The 26,924-nt window shown below is 43.4% G+C and overlaps 1 protein-coding gene across 1 annotated transcript; it reads left to right on the forward strand.

Annotated features, from left to right (window-relative positions):
- Nucleotides 1–11,781: 11,781 nt before the first annotated feature.
- LOC308171326 (uncharacterized protein) lies at nt 11,782–23,638 on the forward strand (the record flags this gene model as incomplete). Its single annotated transcript, XM_080546159.1, has 3 exons — nt 11,782–12,249; nt 15,682–15,801; nt 23,619–23,638. The coding sequence occupies exons 1-3, from the start codon at nt 11,802–11,804 to the stop codon at nt 23,636–23,638; spliced, it is 588 nt and encodes a 195-aa protein (XP_080402285.1). The 5' UTR covers nt 11,782–11,801.
- Between the last annotated feature and the right edge of the window lie 3,286 nt (nt 23,639–26,924).

Consider the following 26,924-nt stretch of genomic DNA (forward strand, 5'->3'; position numbering starts at 1 on the left):
ATAAAACATTTAAAAAGACAATAGTTAATGGAAAAAAGACATTGATAGAAGTGTTTGTGTTTAATCATAACTGGTGCAAAACATGAAGGTTTTTAGCTTAGATTTAAATATTTTAAGGGTTTGGGCCTGTTTGATTTCTTCAGGGAGTTTGTTCCAGGAGCATGCAGCAGCGTGACTGAAAGCTGCTGCACCGTGTTTTGTTTTTACTCTTGGAATTATTAGCTGATTTGTCTCAGCTGACCTTAGGGACCTTGCGGGAATATAGGGCGGGAGGAGATCTGATATGTATTTTGGTCCAAGACCATTTTGTGATTCGTATGTAATTAGGAGGATTTTGAATTCAATTCTCTGAGAGACTGGTAGCCAGTGCAGGGATCTCAGGATTGGTGTAATGTGTTCAAATTTCTTTGTTTTTGTTATGACCCTAGCAGCGGCGTTTTGGATGAGCTGCAATTTACGAACAGCTCCTTTAGATAGGCCTGTTAGTAGACCATTACAATAATCAAGTCTACTCGAAACAAATGCATGGATGAGTTTTTCAAGGTCTTGCTTGGACATGAAACCTCTCATTCTTGTTATGTTTTTCAGGTGATAGTAGGCTGATTTAGTTATTGAGTTTATGTGGCTGTTGAAGTTTAGATCGGAGTCTAGAATTACACCAAGATTTCTGACCTGTTTTTTACTGTGAAGAGAGAGAGAATCAAGTTTTGCACTGACTTTCGATCTTTTGTCAGGTGCACCGAATACAATTATCTCTGTTTTGTCCTTGTTTAGTTGGAGGAAGTTTTGTGTCATCCAGGCGTTTATTTGCTCAATGCAATTACAGAGATTGTCAATGGGACTATAGTCGTTCGGTGAGAGGGCTATGTAGATTTGAGTGTCATCCGCATAGTTGTGGTAGGCAATTTTGATATGGGTCTGTAGTTGTTTAGTACAAATGGGTCTAGGCCGTTCTTTTTTAGTAGAGGCTTAATAACTGCAGTTTTCAGGGCTTCAGGGAAGATTCCTGATGAAAGGGAGGTGTTAATTATTTGTATTAGTTCGCCTGCCATGCAGCTAAATATGTTTTTAAAAAAGCTTGTTGGCAGGACATCAAGGGCACAGGTGGATGGTTTAAGACGTGACATGATTTTATCTAGGGTCTTGTAATCAATGGTGTTAAATTGTGACATGGTTGTTATGTCCGCCCTATTTGGGGTTGTTAATGGGGACATGTTTTTCATGCCTGACACAGAAGACCTAATGCCTTGTCTAATGGTTTCTATTTTATTGTTAAAAAAGGATGCAAGCTCATTGCATTTACTAGTTGAGTGAAATTCCTGAGCAATGGGTGTTGGGGGATTTGTTAGTCTGTCAACAGTTCTGAAAAGGATCCGGGCATTATTGATGTTATTGTTTATGATCTTAGAGAAAAATGATTGCCTGGCACTTCTTATTTCTAAGTTATAGTTCTGAAGATTCTCTTTATAGATATCATAGTGGACTTGAAGGTTTGTTTTTCTCCATCTGCGCTCTGCTTTACGACATTCTCTTTTTTGGGTCTTTACGGATGGGGCAGTTCTCCAGGGAGCTTTTTGCTTACCAGAGATGCATTTGGATCTAATGGGTGCAATTATCATCAATGGTTTTTGTGATTTTTAAGTTGAAATCGTGTAGAAGGTCATTTACTGAGGTTGGAATAGAAGTTTGGGGGGGGGGGGGGGCTAGGGAAAAGGCCTGTGTGAACAGTGCACTGGTCTTTTCATTGATATATCGTTTTGAAATAGTTTTAGACATAGTTTGAATAACAGGAAAGATAGATACGTCAAAGAATATGCAACAGTAGTCAGACAGGGCAATGTCAGTTACAACAACATTTGAAATATCTAGGCCTTTGGTGATGATAAGGTCCAGAGTGTGACTTTGATTATGAGTAGGGAGGTTCACATGTTGTTGAAGTTCAAAAACATCTAACAGAACAGAGAGTTCTTTGGCTTTGTTGTCCTCTGAGTTATCTACATGAATATTGAAATCACCAGCAATGATCAGACCATTAAATTCAGTAGTAATGATGGAGAGAAGCTCTGTAAGTTCATTAAAGAAGCTAGTAGAGTATTGGGGTGGTCTGTATTAGGGCTGTCCCAAACGACTATTTTTCTAACGATTAATCTATCGATTATTTTTTCGGTTAGTCGGGTTAACGATTAGTCTAGCGATTATTTTTTTACTGTTCGATTAATGGATCACTTAATTTTCCACAAATAAATGTCAAAAACTTCTCTTATCAACATTTCAGTATTTTATTAAATTATTCTTGCACTGCAGGGCAATATTCCACACAACAAAAAAGATCCTCTCTTTCTTACAGTCCAACATAAAATATAATATTATAAAATATAAAAGTTAACTTCAAGTCCTTGTATTATGAGGGGACCCGTTTTCCAACAAATGCTGTAGCTCAGCTCTTTCTGCAACACTCCAACAAAACCATTCTCTCTCCCACTCCAAATAGAACAAACAAATATCGCAGTATGAATTCAAATCAAATCAAATGATTGACATGACTAATTATTTTTGCTAAATATAATCTCTATATGTGTGAGATAAATGGCCTAACAGTGAAGTCTGGTGCCACTACAGCCCGATGGCAGGCCTTCTTGAACATAAACACATCAAATAAATGCTGCTTGATCCACGTCTCTAACAACATCTACTTTCAAAACATATAATAGCTGTTAATGTTATGACTTGTATTGACACATAGTTAGCTGGCTACTGCAGGTCTGCACTGTCAGTGACAGGTTGGGTCAGACTCGGGGAGGCAAGCTGCTATCAATGTGCTACAAAATGCTAGTATCAAAGTACACTTTGATCATCTCACGGAAGCCTTGACCCTCCACAATAGCAACAGGTCTCATGTCCTTGACGATCATCTGTAAGATGCAGTTAGAAAGCTGAGCAGCCATCTGGGGTGTGCATGGAGTTGTGTTCTTTTTGTGGAAAAAGTCCTCCACACTGCTTTGCCTCCTGAAAATAAAAAAAGCACACATTTCTTATCATGTGTAGGCCCCTTAATTTCCACCTCACTGCTATGTTTAGCCAACATGGCCATTTAGAAGTCTGTCCATCACCACAACACATAGCTAGCTAGTAGCTACATGGCTAGCTAACGTTACTCTCGCTGCTATGTTATGATTAGCTAAATTGATGCTAACGTAGCATGCGAGCTACGAGCTAGATAACGTACAGTAGGTGCGAGCACCACAATAACAATAGGCTAGTAAGGCTACCGTAGCTAGCCAGCTACATAGCTAACGTTACTAACACCAGAAGACAAGACATACAAACTGTGGTGAGCTACATTGCTTGTGTAACATTAGCTAGTAGCTATCCATTTTTTACTGATACACGGCCGGAAAAGTGAACAGAAATACAACGGTGACTTACGGTGCTATCTTGCGGCTGTCTTCACAAAGAGCTCCAGGATGCTTTCGCTTGAGGTGCTCGTTCATTGCAGTCGTACTGCTGTGATAGGCCATTTCATTTTTGCACAGTTTACAGACCACCACATTGCCATTGGTTTCTTTTTTTGTAAAGTACTCCCATACTTTGGACGATCGTGGGCGAAGTCTTTTAGCCGCCGGCTCTGCCTCCGTGTTTGCACTGGTCGCAGCCATTTTGTTTATTTACGACTAACCGACTCATATTACGCAAACCGACGTATTGACGTAGTCGATGACGTCGACTAATCGTAACAGCCCTAGTCTGTATACAATTATAAAAAATAATTTGAGTGGAACATTTAAAAACAACTGAAAGATATTCAAATGATAAAAATTCCCCGAAGGATTTCTGTTTGCAGTTAAAACTGTCTCGGAAGAAAGAGGCGATTCCACCACCTTTTTTGTGGGATCTAACGACATCTAAGGTTCTAAAATTGGGGGGTGCTGACTCAATAAGAATTGGTGTCTTGTTATCTTTATCTAACCAGGTCTCAGTGATAAATAAGAAATCTAGTTCATAGGAGCTAATCAAGTCGTTGATTAAGAGAGAATTATTAGCTAAGGATCTGGCATTGAAAAGTGCTAGCTTGAGTGGTTTTGTGTTTGGTCTCTGTGTGGGCTGTGTGTGGCAGGGTACAGAAATTAAATTTGAGGGGTGTATAAAGCATTCAGACTTGCAATTAACTGTTCTGTTACTGATATGAACAGGGATAGCAAGAGTTGAGAGTCCCAGCTTTATATCAGGAATGTCAATGGTATCAACTCTATGGAAGCAGGGACTGTTAGAGCATCAACTGATTCTGGGTGTCATCCGGGGGATGGGGATGGGTGTTGTGTAGATAGCATCCTGTGGCGGGGTAGGGCGATGGGTATTGTTGATGAGGCTGGCATTGTTGATGAGGCTGGCGTCACAGGGAGTGTGGGGCCAGGTGTTGTAGAATGGAGAGTTGCCTGAGATGGAGCAGCTTTCGGGGTGAGCTCTACTCCTGTCTTCACCATTTTCTCTAACTTAGCTGAGAAAGGCAGGAACGGCGTGAGTTGGAGGAAGGAGAGCTCAGTGGACTCAGTGGATGAGTGTCTCTGGGAGTTGGGGGTAGAGTGGTTTGGGGGGTCGGGGGCAGGGAGGGTGCTTGCATACCAGGCAGCTAAAGGGACAGCCCCTGCCTACCTGAAGGAAATGGTAACCCCCCAAACCCCTGCCCGCTCACTCCGCTCCTCCACCTCGGCTGGCCGACTGGCCCCACCTCCTCTACACAGCAGTCGGGCTGCCCGATCACGTCTCTTCACAACACTGGCTCCCCGCTGGTGGAATGAGCTCCCCACGGCTGTCAGAACGGCAGAGTCACTACCCATCTTCCGTCGTAGACTGAAGACCCATCTCTTCAAGTTACATCTTAACTGCTCCTCCTGGGACATCTTCTGACCCTCACCACTACGTCTCCTAAAGACACCCGCTTTCCCCTCTTCTGTGTCCCTAAGAACTTCTATTGCCCCCCTTGTACTGTTACTCAGTTTCTCCAGTAATATAAAAAAAAAAAATCAGTGGCCCCGGGCCCGAGCTAGAGTACTCTTCCTGCAACGAATGGTGGACTGCTGATTCACATGCTTAGTATTCAAATGTATTGATTGTAAGTCGCTTTGGAATAAGGCGTCTGCTAAATGCCAAAAATGTAAATGTAAATGGAGGGAGGGTGGGGGGAGAGGAAAGGGGCTGGACCGTCGCCTTAGTGGGGGTTCAACGAGTTGGCTAATGATTAGTTTTGCCCTGGCGACTGTGGAGCGCAGTTTAGGCAGTTGCGATGGGGAGATTGATAAGTCATCTGCAGCACGCACTTCAGCCAGCTGTGATGAGTTTGGAAGGCCCTTTACTGTAGGCTGTGATGAGTCGCAGGACTGTGGGGAGAGTTTATCCACTGTGAGCAGTAGGGATGCTCAGATTTATCGGCCACCGATTTAAATCGGCCGATTTCACTCCAAATGACTCGATCGGTGATCGGTAAAAATGTCCGATCGCAAAAACCGATGTTTTTTTTTTTTTTTTTTTTTCCCCTGGGGAAGACAGATAACTGAACAGAAAACATAGGAGGACGTAACAGTATGTAAACCATGAAGGCCACGTTTATGATGTCTTTTATACAGCCATATCGACTGACTTGGGCTTCAGGCCCTAACTGGGTGATAGGCCAGACTTTTACTATGCCATAAAAATGGGTCTGCGTTTGCTTGGTGCCTAATGGATCAAAACTTTTGTCTAAAAAGCAAAAAATATGTAGGCTATCCAGTCAGTAGGCCTACAGTTATGTATTTTTTTTAAAATCGGTATCGGTATCGGTATCGGTTGATCTTGAGGAAAAAAATCGGTGATCGGTATCGGCCCCAAAAATCCAGATCGGAGCATCCCTAGTGAGCAGTTCAGCTGCCTGTGCTGAGTCTGAAGAATCCTGCGCTGTAGGCCTTTCAGTTGGTTCAAGAGCGAGGGAAGGGGGAGCAGAGTTTATGAGGTTGAAGAGTATGTTGTTCATCAAATGGTATTCTCCCGATCTGTTTAAGTGGAGGCCATCTCTTTTGAATAGGTCTCTCTGCCTCCAGAATATGTTCCAGTGGTCAATGAATTTCAGCCTTTTAAGTTGGCACGCACCAGAGAGCCACGTGTTAAGGCTTAGGAGCCGGCTGAATTCCAGGTTACCTCTGTCAACAGTGGGTAGCGGTCCACAGATGAATGTCTCAATCTTAAGCTTGTCAAGTCTATTGAAAAGTTCCATGAAATCACGTCTCAAGTCTACTGAGCCCATTTTACGTGAATCGGTTTGTCCCACATGTAATACAAGACGCTTTGTGTCTGGGTTTTTAGACAGTGTTTCTTCCAAATCTTTTGTTATTTCTGAGACCGTTAGGTTAGGAAGACAGTGGATATGTAATTTTTTACCTCTTACGTTTCTGATCGCCGAGTCTCCAATCAACAAAGTATCTTTTGGAGGTGAAGTCTGTTTCATCCGCTGCATGTCACACAGAGAAGTAGAAGAAGGAGGGGGTGACCTTGAGCTCGTGTCTGCGGGCCGGGGAGTCACCGGGGGGGGGGCGGGGAGTCGCGTGATTCCCAGGCCTGGGAAATCTTGCCGTGACTCTGATGTTCTTATCTCGGGCCTTGGGAGTCATGCCAGCTCGCTGCTCCGCGGGCCGGTGTCTCAGACTCCTATCTCGGCTCTGTTTAGTCATGCAAGCCCATGGCTCGGGCCTACCTGTTGCTAATGATGCTAATGGTGCTAACGAGGACTTCAGTTGGCTGCTTTTCAGTAGTTTCGGGGGATAATTCATCTGTCCAGTGAATTTTGCAGCTGTCACCTGCCTCGTTAGCTTTGGGAAGTGTGAATTTTGATTTAAATCCTCTTCAAAGGCTTGCGTGGGTGGAGAACCATTAGCGTAGCGATTCTCGAGTGCGGAGAGTCGCCCCTGGAGAGTATATTCCAATAAGTCTACTCTCTTTGAAAGATCCACACAACTTTGACAGATAGCAGGCATGGTAGGAATAACAGCTATATAAAAAAAATGTTACAACTATAAAAAAGAAGCAAGAAAAAAGCTGGAAAGCAGTGGTATGAGAGGAGCGAGGGAGAAACACGTCTAATCTACTCAGAAGCAGGAAGAAGAGGACTACATACAAATCTACAAAATATATACAAAACATGGCAAATGTACTATATACATATGTATAGGCAACTGTACAAGGACAATAAAGTCTATTATATTCTATTCTATTCTATACAAATGTACAGTATAATAACAAATTATACACAAATCAGACCAAGCACACACACACCAACATACACCAAAAATGAACACTACCTGATCAGTGAACTCACTACTCTCCAAATTCAATATCAAATAAGGCTTGTTTGAAGCGAAGCCTCACCATGGCTTGCTTTCGGGGGTCAAGACGATCTAATGTGGGTGCCAAACTGAGGAGGTAGTGTTAATTTTCGGTGTATTTGGTCTGTGCTTGGTCTAATCTGTGTATAATTTGAGCCTGGTATGGGGTCAGCTCTCTTGGAGGTTCTGGAGGAGAGGCCTTCCTTTTCCCCCAGCCACTAGACTTAGTAGTAGGGTCTGTAGGAACCAGGCAAGTAGGGCTGGGACGACGCGTCGACATAGTCGACGTAATCGACTACGTCAATACGTCGACTTGCGTAATGTGCGTTGGTGCGTCGCAAAAAAAATAATCTAGCTGCAATTGCGGCACTGCGCCGACGTGGTGGCGGGGGCGCTGTTTCGCAAATAAGTTAGCTTTCGTTTTTGCTACCGAAATAGCTGATAGTATGTTGACTGCTCAAGGAGAATACATATTTGAAAGTACAGAATGCCTTATATTAATACATACAGAGCCTTATATTGCATTATATTACATTATATTTTGAATGGTCATCTGGTGCCTGAATATTGTGTTTTCCTTTACATAAATAATGACATTTCCACCATAAATTGATGCAGAAAGGGCACAAATTGGTGCATATCAATTCACCAGAATGCAAGAAATTAAGTGTTTGATGTTTAAGGACCCCCAGACAGCCCTGCTTCATGGGTCCCCCCCGATGTCAAACACCACTGGTACCACCTCCGCCTCATTTTGAGCCAGGAAAAACCCTGATGGCCATGTTGGCATTCAAGTTGGCTAAACATAGCAGTGAGTCTGCCCTGTGTCTGGGGCTGTTTGACAGGGGCAGTTACAGTAGTAGTAGTAGTAGTAGCAGGTTGCCGAATTAAAGGTGTCTGTGTTTAATTGCGGGCCCACAGACAGCCCCCATACATCAGCTGATCATTTAAAGGGGCGGCCGTCTGAGTAATGTGCATGTCACACGCTGCTTTGTTTTATAAGAGCAGCAGCTATTACCCAGAGTGCTTTATAAAGACACTGTTAAACAGAGAGAGACAATACAGCCATTATTTTTGGGGAAATTAAGTGATACATTAACCGAAAAAAATAATAATAAATCGTTAGACTAATCGTTAAATTAGTCGGTAGACTAATCGACTAACCGAAAAAATAATCGCTAGATTAATCGTTAGAAAAATAGTCGTTTGGGACAGCCCTACAGGCAAGGACTGGTGTCACTGAGGGAGGCATGTGTAGATGTCACTGAGGGAGGCATGTGGTCTGTGGAAAGTAGACTATCCTCTAGGCCTAGGGAGTCCTCAGTTTGATCCTGTACGGAAAAACCCAACACAGCACTTGAACATTTACGTTTTCCAAGTTTATACATTTCTTAAACACCCGCCTAATCATACGTCCATAACAGGGCCAAATGCTGATAAAATATGAGAGTGGCTGGTAGATTTATTTCAGACACAAAATAATGATTTACTATTGAGTGGCTGGTGAATCTGAACGTTTATCTGTCAGTGGCTGGGGCCTCATTTATAAAAATGTACTTGGACGTCATCTTTGACTTGCACGTAAGCACATTTTTCTAAATGGTCGTAAGCATTATTGCAGGGCTTGACGCTTACCTTTTCCCCAGGTAGCACTGTGCTACCATGTTGAAAAATTTAGTAGCTCACCAATAATTTCAGTAGCACAATGAAAATTGTGCAATTTTCGTCAACGACAACAAATGATCATAATCATAACATATCAAAATGATCATAACCGGCTCTTGGCCGTAATAAAAATGGAGACTCACACAATGTAAAGGGGAAGTAAGAATATTAATTTCAGTTGGCCCACGGTTCGGTATGAACCTCGGTTTTTGGGTCACGGTTCACGGTTCGTGTTTTTTATTTTTTGAAATGCTACTATTTATTTACAAACTGTTACTTTATTTTGCTTATACTTATGGAACTTTAACATTTAGACATATTCCATAATATGACTGGTAAATTGTATAATATAAATATATATAAACAAAAAACACTTTCAAATGTAAAAAAATTACATAAACACTTTCAAATGTGACGTGTTGTGGATTGGAACTACGGATCATAAGCTTTCAAATGATGTGTCATACATTGAAATCCGAAAAAATATGAAGTTAGTCATTTGAATGTTGTTAGACTTCAGGCACATATAGGGTTAACCTCTTTGTAATGAAACCGGAAGCACACAGCGCTACGAGAGGACTCGCGTGAAGCATTTCTGTGACACGCGTTTCTGTTCACTGTTTTCATTCCCTCATCGCTTATACACATAAGTTTGACTGCGCATGACAGTAGTTCAGCAGTAGTCGCACTGGTGCGATTGAATGTATTTCCAAGTCGTACAGAAATATATTCACTCGCAAATGCGACCAAAACAGTCACACTGTCGAGCCCTGCATTATTGATAAAACCGCGCTTGTTTAAAATTGCGTACGTACTTCCTTCTATAAATAACAAATATACTTGAAATTGAACGCAGGTGAATGAGCCTTGTATTTACGCCCTGTGATAGCGGCTCAATTATAGCGGCTGAATTAAGCCAAGTGCTATAAATAGGCTTAATTGAGGTGTTGTACAGCACCTTTGACGAGTTCACATGTTGGTAGACAAACGAAAGAAGAAAAACTTTACTGAGGAGGAGATCGACAGTCTTTTATCAGAAATAGACGCGCGGTCGCAAACGCTCGCCCCCGAATTCCCCCGATCACATCATGCGGATGAAGGAGGGCTGGGATATACCCGACCGCCTTTATCACGCCTCAATCTAGAATGATTACATCATACAATAACCTATTGGCATATAAAGGAAGACTGAAATACAATCATAAACATCAGTTCCCTTTAAATCTTGAATTAAACTAATTTTCTCGGCTGATAAAAACATCGTTAATTTTATTACGAGCCGTCGCATGAATTACAGTAGGCAGTGCAGCTCACATGCCTGTAATAACTCCGCATAACCAGTAGGTAATGTGCGTTCGTCAAGTCAATACCTGACGTAGAGCTACGATCGTTTCCACGTACGACACGGGTAAGATCAAATTTGATTCAAAGTACTTTCTATAAATGAGGCCCCTGGTCTTTGTCTTTTCATTGGTCCATAGCCCACATACACAGTTTTTCTGCAAGACACATTACTAATAGCCTACTTAACTACTTCTCCTATCTCTGTTGGAGATTCAAAGTTGGAGGTGGTCTCCCTATCCTGATTGTAAGGCTCGAGGAATGCTAGGATGTCCATGTACTTCCACTTCCTCTCCTTGACACCACCCTCAGCACCACTCCTGGCCTTCTCCTGCTCTTCTCTCTTCCCCCTCTTATATTTATCTCGGAGATATTTCCATTTGCTGCTGCATACCTTTCCTATCTAGCGTTAATTTAGCAGTTAACTACCTAGCTGTCAGTGAATGAGTCCATTGTCATTACTTACCAGAAAAACCCAAAGATCTACCGATCTGTTCCCAGATTGAGTCTTTGATGTGAATGTTGCTGTATCTCTTGTGACTCATGTCATACAACTCGGTGTAATGTGAAACAGCAATCACGAGTTGCTCAACTGATACATTGTTTTTCTCCATCTTGATGGGTCTGACGCCTTGGAGCACCGGTTGCTAGGAAGTTGGTTACTAGGGAAGGTACACGCGTACCTACTCTCCTCGTCCTGATTGGTCAGCTGTCAGAAAGGCGCTTGACGACACACAGCGCCTTTCTGAAAAGTTAAATAAATTCAACTGAAAAAGGCGGCGGCAGCTGCGCTTTTCTCACGCTTTTTAAAAGGCGGACGTTTTTTCCTTTTCCCATAGGGTTGTATGTAAAAAGACGGTGAAGGCTGTGCTTTTTGAAGTCAAGTTCAGTTCAACTGAAAAAGGCGGCGGCAGCTGCGCTTTTCTCACGCTTTTTAAAAAAGCGGCAGTTTTTTCCCTTTTTCCCATAGGGTTGTATGTAAAAAGGCGCTGAAGGTGCTGAAGGTGAACACCCCCTAAGAAGGGTTAAGTGTCTGGTTAGAAGGGTTAGGTGTCTGGTTAGAAGGGTTAGGTGTCTGGTTAGAAGGGTTAAGTGTCTGGTTAGAAGGGTTAAGTGTCTGGTTAGAAGGGTTAGGTGTCTGGTTAGAAGGGTTAAGTGTCTGGTTAGAAGTGTTAAGTGTCTGGTTAGGGTTAGGTGTCTGGTTAGAAGGGTTAAGTGTCTGGTTAGAAGGGTTAAGTGTCTGGTTAGAAGGGTTAAGTGTCTGGTTAGAAGGGTTGTGTCTGGTTAGAAGGGTTAAGTGTCTGGTTAGAATGACAGGTGGAGGGAGTAGAGAGTTAAGTGTCTGGTTAGGGGTTGTTGTTGTTGGTATTGTTTGAGAAATATACTCTTCACTGTTTATGCTTCCTTTGTTTCCACTGCACAGATCCACCTCACAGCCCAGCTACCATGTCTGACCCCAGGTCCACACAGTCCCCTGGTTCTGGCTGTGGTTCTGCAGCCCTGGAAAGCACACACGGCCGATGGATGGTGGCAGTGAAGCTGGAAGACTGCAGGAAAACACTCAAACTCAATGTGGCAATTAAAGAGGAGGAGGAGGAGGAAGGAGGAGAAGAGAAGAAAGATGTGATGGTGAAAGAAGAACAGGAAGAAGGAGGAGAGGACGAAGAGAAGAAAGATGTGATGGTGAAAGAAGAACAGGAAGAAAGGGGAGAGGAAGAAGAGAAGAAAGATGTGATGGTGAAAGAAGAACAGGAAGAAGGAGGAGAGGAAGAAGAGAAGAAAGATGTGATGGTGAAAGAAGAGGAAGTAGAGGAGGAAGATGTGGTGATGGAAGAGGAGGATGAAGAGGACAAGGATGGTGAAGATGATGAAGTTGGTGAGGATGATGAAGATGGTGAGTTCATGCTATGTATTTGGCGAAGGCCAGGCCAGGTTAATGAGTAGATCAAAGGGCGCTGGCAGATATTTAGGCTGCATTTACACCGCAGGTCCAAATGACAATTCAGATTTTTTTCTCACGTTTTTTCTCATGTGGCACAGATGGGTTATGTAACATGCAGGTGTAAGCAGTAAACAAGCACATTGACTCTGATATTCTCAGATCCCATTCAGGCCTCAATCTCATGCCGGCCTCTATCAGATATGAATCTGATATGTGTCATGTCTACTGCGGTCTCAGCAGGCAGGTCGCATATACAGTGCTGTGAAAAAGTATTTGCCCCCTTCCCAATTCCGTGTGTTTTTGCATGTTTGTCACACTTAAATGTTTCAGATCATCAAACCAATTTTACTATTACACAAAGATAACCTGAGTAAATAGAAAATGCAGTTTTTAAATGATCATTCCATTTATTGAAGTCAAAGAGTTAGGGTTATACAGGTGAATAGTAGCAGGGTTATACAGGTGAATAGTAGCAGGGTTATACACAGGGGTGCACACAACTGGTGCGCCAGTGCGCATGCGTCGCCAAAATGCATGCTGCGCGGCAGATCAGCCGCACGAAGGCGCTCTTGCGCACCAACAGCTGGAACCGCTGGGAGAGGAATTTACTTCCTCAAAATCCAACTGCTGACTGCTGCATCACTGAGGCACCCGACGAGCCGTCAAAATGTCCAAGAAGCCAGCCCCACTAAGTAACTATTTGCCGTCACCTCAGCCGAAGGCCCGACGAGTAATCCATCACAACAGTCGACCGACGACGACCACGGCGACTCCCCTCACGAAAACATTCGGAAAGTATCGTAACTCGTACTTTCATTCCGCGTATCGCGTATCGCACGGTTATCACGCCGCCACGTGAAAATTCAGTCCCGAACGACTCGTCGCTAAAAGGAAAAACAACACCAAGGGACTTCACGTTTCTTTTCTCTGAAGCTTTCAAACGTTCAGACGTTTGTTTTACAGCTTCATTATCGCACCTCGACCCCTGACCCAGGGAATATGGTTGGGAATTCTATTAGAAAAAAGAAAAAAAAAGACTTTGTTGCACAATCAAAATAATGAGCTATTTCAAGTGATAGCCTATAACATCCTCTACCATGGTTGAAATTGAGGACAGTGATAACAGCAGTCAAGAGAGCAGTGATGATGATGATTAAGCTTGTAGCATAAATAAATGCTTAGGCTGTAACTTTTTGTTGAAAAGTTGATTTCAGTGTTTACAGAACAGAGCAGTGCTTTAAGAGATGTCTGTTTATTTCAGTGTGTTTAAAGAACAGACATTCAGTTAGTGCTTAAAGTGATGTCAGTTGATTTCATTGTATTTAAAGGAGTCTGACAGACTTTCATGCTTAAAGAGCAGTCATTTGAATTTGCATTTGTTTCTTTTGTTTTGCACACAATCATTTGTTTGTTCATCTTTATTTATGACTACATGTCGTTTTGCTAATATAAGTTATCCATGTATCCCTTTTTTATCCATCCTGTGGGACGGGTCGTGACTCGCGAGCTCGGGGAGCACCAAGCAGCATCACTAGGTGCTCCTCTGAGCACTGGCCCCAAAAAGTTATGTGCACCCCTGGTTATACAGGTGATAATAGATGATTCTCTGATGATGGGCGGAGGCCGAGATTTGTTGATTCCCCAAAGTAATTAATTAAAGCTTGCTCAAAGTAGACAATTAAGATACAAGTTTATTCACGGCGCCGGGTGTGTTCAGTCGCAGGCACAGACAGAGAACGCACACAGAATGACATTCACAGTGCCTCCTTATAATCTAGATTCCTGCTGACACAGGAATCAGCTGTACCTTGCAAATCATTATTCTCCTGTCAAACATGTTGTTTACACTAAAGTTAGATGTACGTTCGGCTCGTCTCCATCCCATAACGGGTTGGTCGTCATGGCAATTCAGTTACCTGACTCTGGTCAGCTGACTGGCCGGTCCTAAATATACTGACCTATTGACCCAGTCTCTCCCCTGGCCCCTTAGTCAGGTTTCCCTGCTGCAAGGTATACTGGCCCCACTAGCCGTGGTCTAAATCTGGCTCCGGTCCAGTTACAGAGAAAAGCATGGTCAGTTTGTGCATGACAGAGACAGAGAGAGGTTTGCTCAATCTCAACAGTTTAGATATTACAACTTGATTATAATTACCAATGATACAGTATTTAGAATTTACCTATGCACAATGGAAAAACACATCCTATCAACAGGTGAATAGTAGCAGGGTTTCAGGGTTTTTCCTGCATAGAGAATTATGAGGCGGCCGCCTCCGTCATATTTCTTGCCGCCTCCAGCTCTCGTCAAAACTCTGACGGTCGTATTTTCGACAAGCGTTGCACTCGGTGGATTTCTGTAATTTCTAACTGCAATTGCGGCACTGCGCCCATGTGGTGGCAGGGGCGCTATTTAACCTTAACCCTGGTGGCGCTGTGCTGCAAATAAGCTTAGCTTTGGTGTTTGCTAGCGAAGACAAAACAAGGAACCAGCCAGCAACATGTGGAGCCCTGGGCTTGCACACTCGTCACTTTGTCAACTGTCAGAATAGTATTTTAGGTCGAAACGTTATTTCATATCAAAAATCCTGAAAGTCACATTAGTTGGCTTGCTGTTCCATTATCCAGAATGACAAGTTGAGCCTATACTAGCGTTAGTCAGTGCTCCTTTTAATGTATTATTTGCAAAAGGATCAGTTTTGAAGTCTGTCAGGGGTTTCAATTGCTGAAAAGTTGTATTAATCAGACAGTCAACAATAGGTTTTGGATTATTATAATTTTTTTATTAAAAGATTTAACCTTTATTTAACCAGGCAAACATGTAAGAACAAATTCTTATTTGCAAATGCAGCCTGACCAAAAAGCAGTGGGGGGGGGGGGGGGGGGGGGAATGACATGGTACTACTGTCATTAACAAGGACTAACAAACCTTCTCTGTCATAACCTCATTTTGTGGCAGGAAAAACCCTGAGTAGACGTTTTTGATGACGCGATCAAACAGTGCAATGCTGTTCTTATTTATTTATTTATTTCCAGTTATTGTGCTTTGTTGGTATAGCCTAATGTCTGCTGGAGTGTTCAATAAAAGTGATCAATAGTGAAATGAAAAACTGCCGGTACGCATTCGGTATTCGGACAAATGTTTCCTTAAATTCAGCTTCGGCCAAGAAATTTCAATTGGGTGCATCCCTAATTTAAATGACACAGTTCTATCAAGGATGGAATATTACAGTTTTCCATTACAGGTATCCTAACACTCTGAACACTTCATGTTCCCACAGCGTGTGCAGACTCCAGAGATGTGGTGTTACTTCTGGCACTGCTGAGTCTATGGAAGCAGCACTTGTTCTCATGTTGTTTCTAATCCTGTATATGTTCCTATTCTTACAGCAGAGAGCTCCAACCCAGACTCAGACATGGAGCCCAGCTCCTCCGCATCAGGAAGCCATAAACAACACAGACGGAGGAGGAGGAGCTCAAGACAGAAGAATCACCACTGTTTAGATTGCAGTGAGAGTTTCATTTGTCCAACTCACCTTAAATCACAACCACAGACTCAAGGAGGACAGAAGACTCACTCTTGTCTTCAGTGTGGAAAGAGATTTGGTTATATGAGCAAACTAAAGATACACCAGAGAATACACACAGGAGAGAAGCCATTCTGCTGCTCCCAGTGTGGGCAGAGTTTCAGTAAGGCAGGAAACCTAAAGAGTCACCAGAGAATACACACAGGAAAGAAGCCATTCTGCTGCTCCCAGTGTGGGAAGGGTTTCAGTCAGGCAGGACACTTAAAGAGCCATCAGAGAATACACACAGGAGAGAAGCCGTTCTGCTGCTCCCAGTGTGGGAAGGGTTTCAGTCATGCAGGAAACCTAAAGAGACACCAGAGAATACACACAGGAGAGAAGCCATTCTGCTGCTCCCAGTGTGGGAAGGGTTTCAGTCAGGCAGGAGACCTAAAGACACACCAGAGAATACACACAGGAGAGAAGCCATATTACTGCTCCCAGTGTGGGCAGAGTTTCCGTAAGGCAGGAAACCTAAAGAGTCACCAGAGAATACACACAGGAGAGAAGCCATTCTACTGCTCCCAGTGTGGGCAGAGTTTCAGTAAGGCAGGAAACCTAAAGAGTCACCAGAGAACACACACAGGAGAGAAGCCATTCTGCTGCTCCCAGTGTGGGAAGAGTTTCAGTCATGCAGGATCCCTTAAGAAACACCAGAGAATACACACAGGAGAGAAGCCATTCTGCTGCTCCCAGTGTGGGAAGAGTTTCAGTCGGGCAGATGAACTAAAGAGACACCAGAGAATACACACAGGAGAGAAGCCATTCTGCTGCGCCCAGTGTGGGAAGAGTTTCAGTGAGGCAGGATCCCTAAAGAGCCATCAGAGAATACACACAGGAGAGAAGCCGTTCTGCTGCTCCCAGTGTGGGAAGGGTTTCAGTGTGGCAGGATCCCTAAAGACACACCAGAGAATACACACAGGAGAGAAACTATTCCACTGCTCCCAGTGTGGGCAGAGTTTCAGTCAGGCAGGACACTTAAAGAAACACCAGAGAATACACACAGGAGAGAAGCCGTTCTGCTGCTCCCAGTGTGGGCAGGGTTTCAGTGAGGCAGGATCCCTAAAGAAACACCAGAGAACACACACACTAGTTAACACGACTGCTCCCAGTGTGGGAGGAGTTTAAAGGAGGCAGGAGCCCTAAAGAAGAAGGGGGGGGGGGTCTGCTGGCTGCACCATCATATACTGTATGGATATGTACTTGTTGATCGGATCAGGGAGAAGGTTGTGTCATGACATGAGCCTTTTCTAGATTATTTTCTCTCAATGTCTCCCGTCCTCTCCTCCTACCCTCCCTTCCTCTCCCTCCTTCCTCCCCCCTCCTTCCTCCCCCCTCCTCTCTATTTTACAATGTTCATACATTATAATATTATAACAGTTCTATCTTTTTGTACTCTTTTTCTTCATTATTAGTCATTTAATTTCACTGAATTACTTTTTAATACTTGAATATTTCTTTCTTTTTGCTTTGAAAACTGATATCCTGTGTTAGACTACCTGTAGTACCACCCCACACCAGTAGGGTACCACCATAAGTGTTGGGCTTGAGTTACCTGGCGAAGCTTCAGTTTTTCTTTCTAGAAATTAGTTTGTCTTGGTAACAGTGGAGTCTGGTACTTTGCACAATAAAATGCTGAGAATTATACAGTTAACTGTGTCTGCTTGTTATTTCATGTCCCTCTCTGACATCGATTAAAGTTCGTTGCTGTAGAGCGCCATCTACTGGTGACAGTGTTGAACCTGTCTGCATGTGGCTCCTGTGATTAAATAAATGGCTGTGTTCGGAATAGCATACTAGCATACTACTCATACTAGATATGACGTAGATTTTGAGTATGTAGTACGTTCCGAACGTACAGTATGCGAGATTTGAGTATGCGAGAAATTTAGTAGGCGAGCAGTTATTTCCGGGAAATTTGAAGTCGGTTTTGATGGACACTATCTCGTCTCCTATTTCCCTAAATGCATTTCGCGTCCAGAATTGCAGAGTTGCGTCCGGGGTTGCCAGATGGGGCGGGTCACCGCCGAATGGGCTACTTGATTTTGAGGTTATAGAAAGTTTAGGCTGTAAATTGTCAATCCCATCTGGCAACCCTGTGCGCTTTCAGCCTCGTCAAACTGCGTCATACAAACTTGTCATACAGCTATTGTTTACATCGTCCGATAGCCTGGGGACCGAAAGCTTGCAATAAACATTGTTTTTTGCACATATTTGAGTGTGCAGATGCTGCTTTTTTGCACTCTATTTGATACTCTTCAGCTGCAGCACCCCAGCTAAGTCTGATCACGGATGAGCGGTGGTATTTTCACTATACTTGGAATTAACATGATGAAATGCATTCTTAGACATGACTACATCGTCATGATTACAAATATGCCACTTGAAATGCATGAAATCCAAGTTTATTTGTGTCTTACACACATGTTCGCCTAGTATTTGACTGTTTGTAGCCCAATCACGAATGATCCCAGTTTTGTAGCTTCAGACGGACAAGTTGGTTGTAGTGCTTGTGTGACGGGGTGTATCTTTGCATGAATCACTCTCAGCTGGATGGCTCACGTTCATTTATTCTGTAGAAAACATACAGTGCATCAATTTGTGGACACGGTTGCAGGGTCATCAGGCTAGATTCCAGTCAGTGTTTTCAGATGAACTGAGCATACAGTAGTCACTCATACTACACAAATTATAACAATAATATGAAACAAAAATACAAAATGTGTAGACTACATAAATCCTCACTTGTGTGATCGTATAGTGGTATTTGAACAGTCAAACAATCAATTATATATATATATTAACAATAACAATACAATGCATAGAAAAACAGCTCAACTGGAATACACGCATGCACACCACGTGCAACACATGGCTGCAACCTGACTGCTAGGTTAGCTGCGAGCGTGGTGCAAACTAGCGAGATGGAAAACCCAACCTCCTACAATACGGTCTACTAACTTTGGCAGAACAACAGACATACAATAGCACAACAATAATAATATTACCTGTAGAAAACATACAGTGCATCAATTTGTGGACACGGTTGCAGGGTCATCAGGCTAGATTCTAAAATGATGTTACACACGGACATTCACGTTAGCGCCATCATTGTTAACAACAGAAAACTCACATTAACAAACTTGTGATATGTTCCAAACTAAAATACTATAAATGGGGAAACTCAAAACAGCTATCTTACTTATCAAACATTCAAATAAAACATAGGTACATTGATAATCTCTCAAACGATATTCGATCTCAGACCCTGTAGAAAACGTGACCTACCCAGTCAATGTTTTCAGATGAACTGAGCAGGATCATGTTGCGTCCCGCGCTATGCACTGTACAGCTGTATTTACATTAAACCCCTAGAGGGCGCAGTTTAGCTCTATTTTAGCTATAATTGAACTGTACTTTCTACTCCGTTACACTTGCCCACGATATGTTATTGCTCATATATATTTATTTTAATCATGTTATTTTACCAACTGTTAAGACATCAATAAAGTAAGCTAGTAAGCTAGTAGCAGTATGCCGAGCAGTGTCGACATCGATGGGGGTCTCCAATCGACTCCATTCAAAGTGATTTACGATCCCGCCCCTCTCTCCTGTCCGGACACATTTGAATTTTCACCGTAAGCCCCGGTAAAGCGACGTTATTAACCCGCAAAGAGTGTGCCCCGGGCACCGTATTTGTCCGTGAATAACACCGGCTAGGAAGGTGGTAAAAACACAATACTACTTTGCTAACTTCACCATACGGTCATTTTGAGCCATCAACCACCCCGCTGGCACCCCGGGAAGTTATGTTTCGAACCCCGAGAGCATGCATAAATGTCTATCCGGAAAGAGTACACTCTCCTCGGCTGCTGCACGCGCCTCTCCTCGGTAACGCGGAGGAACGAAAAGCTTACAGCACCGTGTATTCCCAGGCGGTCTCCCATCCAGGTACTAACACGGCCCAACCCTGCTTAGCTTCCGAGGTCGGACGAGATCGGGCGTATTTATTTATTTATTTTTCTTTTATTATCAAAAATACATTTCACAGATAATTTTTTCAGTTGGTTATTTACATTATTCACAAAACACATACAGATACGATACGTAAATAACACAGTGAGACATGACAGACAGCACAACACAAAATGTGGGACAGACATAGAATAGACAAAAGACGACAACAAAAAAGACCAAGTAGCATACCAGGTCTTATCTATGCCTGGCAGCCCTTGGTAAAATCATAAAAATCATAAAATCAACATAACAAATAAACCATACGCAAAATAATCCAAACAAAGAAACAATAAAGAATGCTGCAACAAATAAAGAAATGATAAAACAATAAAGAATGATAAAGCAAAAGATACGACACATAAAAAACACGGTGATTCATGACAGACAGCGCAAAAAGTGGGACAGACACAACCCTAACCCTAACCCTAAACCCTAAACCTAAACCAGAATAGACAAAACCAACATGAGACCAAGTAGCATACCAGGTCTTATCTATGCCTGGCAGCCCTTGGTCAACTCAGAAAAATCATAAAACAAACATAAACACTGACTCAAAACCAAACACAGATACTAATCCTCTATATTAAAACCTAACATCCCTGATCCCGTAATAGTCACCAAAGTGCTATTATTGACAAAGTGTTTACAAAAATCTGCTTTCCCCAGTGTGTGCACTAACCTAACATCCTTTTTAAATAGTGACACAAACAAATCCCACACCCTGGTAACTTTCCCCTCATAATGTGCTACATTCCTCCTACATACAATTGCATACCTTACGTGACTCAACAAAGAATTAACCAAATCTACGTTCACTTCTTTCTTTTTTCCCACCACCCCAAACAATAACAATTCCTTCCATTCAATCTCATTCATGACGGTAACCCCACAGTGTACACTTAACAACCCCTTTACTTTCACAAATAAGACAGACAAACTTGGACATTCAACAAAAAAGTGGTCAAAATGTTCATCCCTCCCTTTACATACATCACATACCCTACCTACATTCCTATCCATTTGGTGCAATACGACATTTGTGTAAACCCTATTGTGCTTGATCTTAAAATCATTGTGCTCACATTCTACGCTATTATATTTCACACCCAAATTTGCCCATACCTTTCCCACATCAAAACCTTCAAAAACCCTTTCCGACACCTTCTCTGACGCTGGCCTCACCAACCCATCACCCAGTAAATCCATGTATATCCCTTTTGTTTTCACATCCTCAAACTTGACCTCTAAACCTTTCCTTTCTACCCTCAATTCTACCATGCTTTTTTCCTCACCTGCCTCTCCCTGTCCTAACATTAAAGTTTTCCATTCCCTACTTATACTGTCCCTAATTCTATTATACACTCCTGCAATCCCACCTATTCTTATATCCCTATTCACTGCCCTTATTCCCTGCACTATCTCTTGCTCTGTTTTGAAATTGTTCTCTGACACTAAATGTTTTACCTGTCTAAACCCTGCCTGTTCAAAGTGCTTACTAACTATCATCTTGCTATTATACTTTATCTTCGGGTTAAAAAAGATGGGCTGATTTAAAACCTCATCTTTCCCTACACACTTGTACCTTACCTGCTCTAAATATTTCCCCCATGCCTCAAACACCTCTCTATAAAACAGTGACATTCCCTCATACCGTGGTTTATTAAAAACCATTAAAAGACCATTCACTCCACACCCCCCATACCTGTGCAAATAATCCTCAAAGAAACCCATCCAACAATATTCATCCCTACCATACAAAAACTTTTTCACAATTTTGACCCTAAGTGCCCTTTTCTTCACCTCTATATCTATCAATATCAAAATATCTATTTATTAACACCCTGTGCCTAATTAGTGCCTGCTTGCTATCCCACAAAAAACTATTTATCACCCCATTCAATTCTTTCGTGACCCACAAAGGTAAATCTAGTGCACTTAAAACATGGTTCACCTTTGATAGGATCAGGCAGTTTATTACCGTCACCTTCCCCCTTAGTTTCAGTTTTCTCCTTCTCCATGAATTCAGTGTTTGTTTCACCCTGTTCAAAATCCCTGTCCATGTTACATCCCTTGCTTCTTTTTCATTCACACCCACATTCACTCCTAGCACTTTTATCATTCCTTTTGCCACTTTCAAAGGTAAATCGCATTCACTCATGTCTACACTACCTACACACAGTATTTCTGACTTCTCTACATTCATTTTGGCCCCTGATGCTTTCCCATATACTTCTAATAACTTGACTACTCTCTTCACACTATCTACGTCCCTAACTGTTATGTTTGTGTCGTCTGCATACTGATGTATTAAACTCCTCCCACCCCCTGGAATATGTATACCCTGAATGTGTCTGTCTGATTTTAACATCGTCGCCAGTGGCTCTGCTGTAATGCTATACAGCAGACTGGACAACGGACAACCCTGCCTAACTGATCTTTCTAAACTAAAACTATCTGTCAAAACTCCACTACACTTTACCCTACTCTTTGCACAACTATACAGTAACCTAATCCACTGAACTATCCTCTCCCCAAAACCAAACTTCTCTAACGTCCTAAACATAAACTCATGCTCTACTCTATCAAAAGCTTTATTGAAATCTACACTCAACACTATCCCTCCCTCTTCCTTCATGTGTTTCACTGTATCCCTGACTGACCCTATTGTATCCGCTATATCTCTCCCTGGTATGCTATACGCCTGAGTCGATGACACTATGGACCCTACTACTGACTTAATCCTATTGGCTAAAATCTTCGCTAACACTTTGTAATCTGTATTCAATAAACTAATCCCTCTGTAATTCCCTAACTGTAACTTACTACCCTTCTTGTATAATAAAGTAATTAACCCTGTTGCCATCGACTCACTAACCTTCTCTACCCTTTCCATTTCCTTATAAACCCTCAACAAAATCTTACTAAGCACTGCACTAAAACACTTGTAGAATTCACCTGGTAAGCCATCAGAGCCCGGGCTTTTGCCATTATTTGAGCTCTGAATGGCTAAGGTGACCTCCCCCTCTGATAAATCCCTATCACACCCTTCCCTGTCACTATCCGCTAACCTATGCTCAACTGTCCCCAAAACTTCTCCTACACTGTCATTGTCTACACTACCTTTTTTGAATAAATTCTCATAATACTCCTGCACTGTCTCCAAAACCCAAGATCGCTGTACCCCGTGAATTTGTGTTGTATATCCCCTATTTCCTTTTCTATCCCCTGTGACACTAAACATAAATCAATTCTACTCTGCTTCAAAACCCCACTAACTACCTGTCTTCTCGAAAACTCTCTCTTACTTGTGTTCCTAACTCTCCACACATCTATTACATTTCTCTGCTCTATCATTTCTAATAACCCCCTCCTAGCTGAATCTGTCTTAAAACTATCTACTCTATAAACATCCATCTTAGTGCAAAATATATTAAAGTCACCCACCAAAATACAATTCCCTGTGCAGTGCAAACCCAGTTCTACAAAAAAATCCCTCTTTTCAACCTCTCTATTTGGTGCATACACATTGATTAATCTAAACATAACATTATTTATATTAAATTCTATCCCTATTACTCTACCCTTCCCGTCATTCAAAACCTCTCTTACATTCTCTACCCTATTCTCTTTAATTAATATTGCTACCCCACATGATTTGTTTGTCCCATTATTTGCAAACAGCATACCCCTCCATTTCCCCTTGATTTCTGTCATTTTGGTGTCTGTCCACTTTGTCTCCTGCAGTATCAGAAAATCAGATGTGAAAGTCACCAGCACCTCCTCCAGCTTCTCCATATTGTTGAGCCCATTGATGTTTATGGAGGAAAGCGTGACCATTGAAAACAAGTGTAGGAGGATAAACATGTTTACTACCATTTTACTTTTATTTCTTGTTTCCCTCCGCTTTCTGCTGCTTTGACTTTCGCTTTAGTTTCCCCTCTAACAGCGCCCTCTTCCTCCCTCCCACTATCATCAACAGCTCAGACTCGTCTTGCTCCCCGCACCCATCGTCACTGACACTTGTTAACATCTTTTCAGATGTTTTCGGGGGGGGGCTTACGGATACGGCCCCTCGCCATTCCGACTCGTTGTTCATGGGGGTTCCCTCCTTTGATTTGTTGCCTGCCTCTTGTGCTTCTGTCGGGCGCACGACTCTCGGGGGCAAAGGCTCTTGTTGGGAACCTCTCCCCCCGGTCGTCTGTGCGCTCCCTTGCAACTCCGATGCCTGGGTTACCCCCATAAAGCTGTCGAGGCTCGACCCCATGCCCCCCCCCCCCACTCTCTCCTGTCAGTCCCGACCACCTCGTACTCTGAGTTTCTGACACAGTCTGAGCTGTCAACGATACTCCCTCCTCCATCCCCTCTTCCTCCTCTCCCTCGCTCTTCTCTTCCTCTTCTCCCTCTCCCTTCTCTCCCTCTCCCTTCTCTTCCTCTTCCCCCTTTCCCCCCTTCCCTTCTTCCTTCCTCTGTCTAAAAACAGTGGATGGACTCGTCACTACTTCCTCTTCCTCCCTACACTTACATTGGGATTCCAGGTCCCCACACCCCCTGCACTTGTTTTCAAAAGTCGCGCATTCCCTCGCATAATGCCCGCTGAGCCCACACCTTCTGCACCTGAACTCGGGACATTCCCGTAGGATGTGCCCTGGCTGCAGACACATCCTACACACCTTCACCTGTCTGTCATGAATCACCCGAAAGAAATCAGACCCATTGTCCGTCTCGAACTTGGTCGAGTACGGCAGTGACTTAACAACATCATTGAATTTCACCTTAACAAAACGTGTACCTTCGCAAATGCTGGTCCCCGGCCACATCCTCCTCTTTATCGGGGAGACCGCTTGCACCCCCCAGTCCGATAGTTTCCGTAAAATGTCCCCGTCTTTGGTGTAGACCGGCAGCCCGATGAAGGAAACCACCATCTCGTCCCCGCACAGCTCCCTCGCCATGACCCTCGTCTCCTTGATCTTGAAGCCGTCGAGCAGCCTCTCTTTCCCCTTTGGATGGCTCATCGTGACTTCGTATTTGTTTAATCTGATGTAGCGACAGCCCACGACGAGCCCGCACACCTCCTTCGTCGCCCGGAGCAGCGCCATCATCGTCACCTTCTCCTCGCCGACCAGCTCCACCGCCACCGTCAACTCCTTGCTGTAGGCCGGCTCCTCTCTCTCCTCTCTCCTCTCTCCCTCTCTCTCCTCTCTCTCCGCATTCGCCCTCGCTTCCGCCGCCTGCTTCTTCCTCGCTATTCTCTCTCTCTCCTCTCTCTCTCCATCTCTCCCTCTCTGTCTCTCCATCTCCTCTCTCTCTCTCTCCTTCTTTCGCCATGCCGGTGTCCGTTTTCTTAGTCGTGTCGTCTGTCGTTCCGAGTTCTTTTACCATGTTTGAGCCGTCCGTGTACAAACAAAACGAAAAAACAAAAATATCCCCCCTAACAGCAAGCTGCTGGGGGAATAAACTCTTACACACTGACTCTCCTTTCACTCACACAAACTACGCAAATATTCAAACACCAAACTCTCATGCACACAATCATTTTCAAAACGCTCCCGCTGCTATCCCGCTCTACGACAGGTCGTATTCAGGCTAGTATGGCCGTGAGCAACAGGACCATGACCCTAAGCATCCATATGCCTGTGCCTGGAGCACTCTTGTTCATGGAACTTTATTATATAAGCACTCTATTTGTGGGTAGACTATGCACAAGGTGTCCTGGATGAAGGGAGAAGTTAAAATCGCTCTGAGAGCGCCGGAGCGCACACTGGGTGCAACGTCATAAAGGGACCAGGTAATTTGATTGGACAAGAGGCATTCCATGAGTGCTGATCATATTTCCAGGGCGAATTTACGAACGCAGCTAGCGAACAGAAGGCGCAAAAAATCGTCAGATCAGATATATAAACGTGTTATTTTGGTAAACTGGACACATTTTGGGAATATATGTGGTTACTTTCTCGCCTGAAAACATATTAAAACTGTGACGATTGGATACTCCTACCACTAGGTGTCAGTAGAGGTCCTTGTGATAGGACAGGACCGGAGATGATGTAGTGGTAGTGAGGGCACAGCAACTGGTAGATACTCGGTAGATGGAATTGGATGTACACGGAGCACGTTAATAAAAGTTATAAAAAGATCCTGTTTCTCATTGAACGACACGAACAACACATGGTACCAGGAGTAAAACAGTGCAAGATACAACTGTGAAATGCGACATGGATTCAGTAAAGCCACCGACGAGTCTGCAGCTGACGGGGAATGTCGACAGCAATTGGCGCACTTTTAAACAACAGTTTCTACTCTACATTACAGCGTTGGGATTGGAAACGAAGCCGGACACCAGGAAAGTAGCACTCTTACTAACAATAGCAGGCCCACAAGCCATAGAAGTGTATAACACGTTCGTGTTTGAGGAAAGAGATGATAACGAGATGCTGGATAAAGTGCTCGAGAAATTTGATGCCCATTGCTCTCCCAAAAAGAACGAGACGTACGAGAGATATGTGTTCCGTTCTAGAATCCAGCAGCAGGGCGAGCCTTTCGATAGTTTTCTGACTGACCTAAAGCTAAGAGCACAGTCATGTAACTTTGCTACACTAAAGGACTCCATGATCAGGGACCAGATCGTAGTTGGTGTGGAGGATAAAAAGGTCAGGGAAAGGCTGCTGAGGGAAGCTGAGTTGACATTAGAGGGGGCAATCAAGATCTGTCATGCGAGTGAGCTGTCCCGGATTCACGTGAGGACGTTCGGCGAGATGGCAGCGGGCTCCATGAAAGTGAGTGATGATGTGACAGTTGGCGCGGTCTTCTACAAAGGAAAACAACGCGCACAAACGCAACGGACAGACGGTGAGACGTTCAACTGCAAACGCTGTGGCTCGCAGCACAAGCCAAGAGAGTGTCCAGCTTTTGGTAAGCAATGCTCTCATTGTAAAGGAAATAACCACTTTGCCAAACAGTGCTTCTCTAAAGGGAAAGAGAAAAGGATGGGAAAATCTGTAAATATAGTGGGGGAAGACAGTGACCCATATTGTGTTGGCATGGTGGGCTGTG

This window comes from Nansenia antarctica (genome assembly GCF_963989245.1).
Source record: "Nansenia antarctica genome assembly, chromosome: 15".
Lineage (NCBI taxonomy): Eukaryota > Metazoa > Chordata > Actinopteri > Argentiniformes > Microstomatidae > Nansenia > Nansenia antarctica.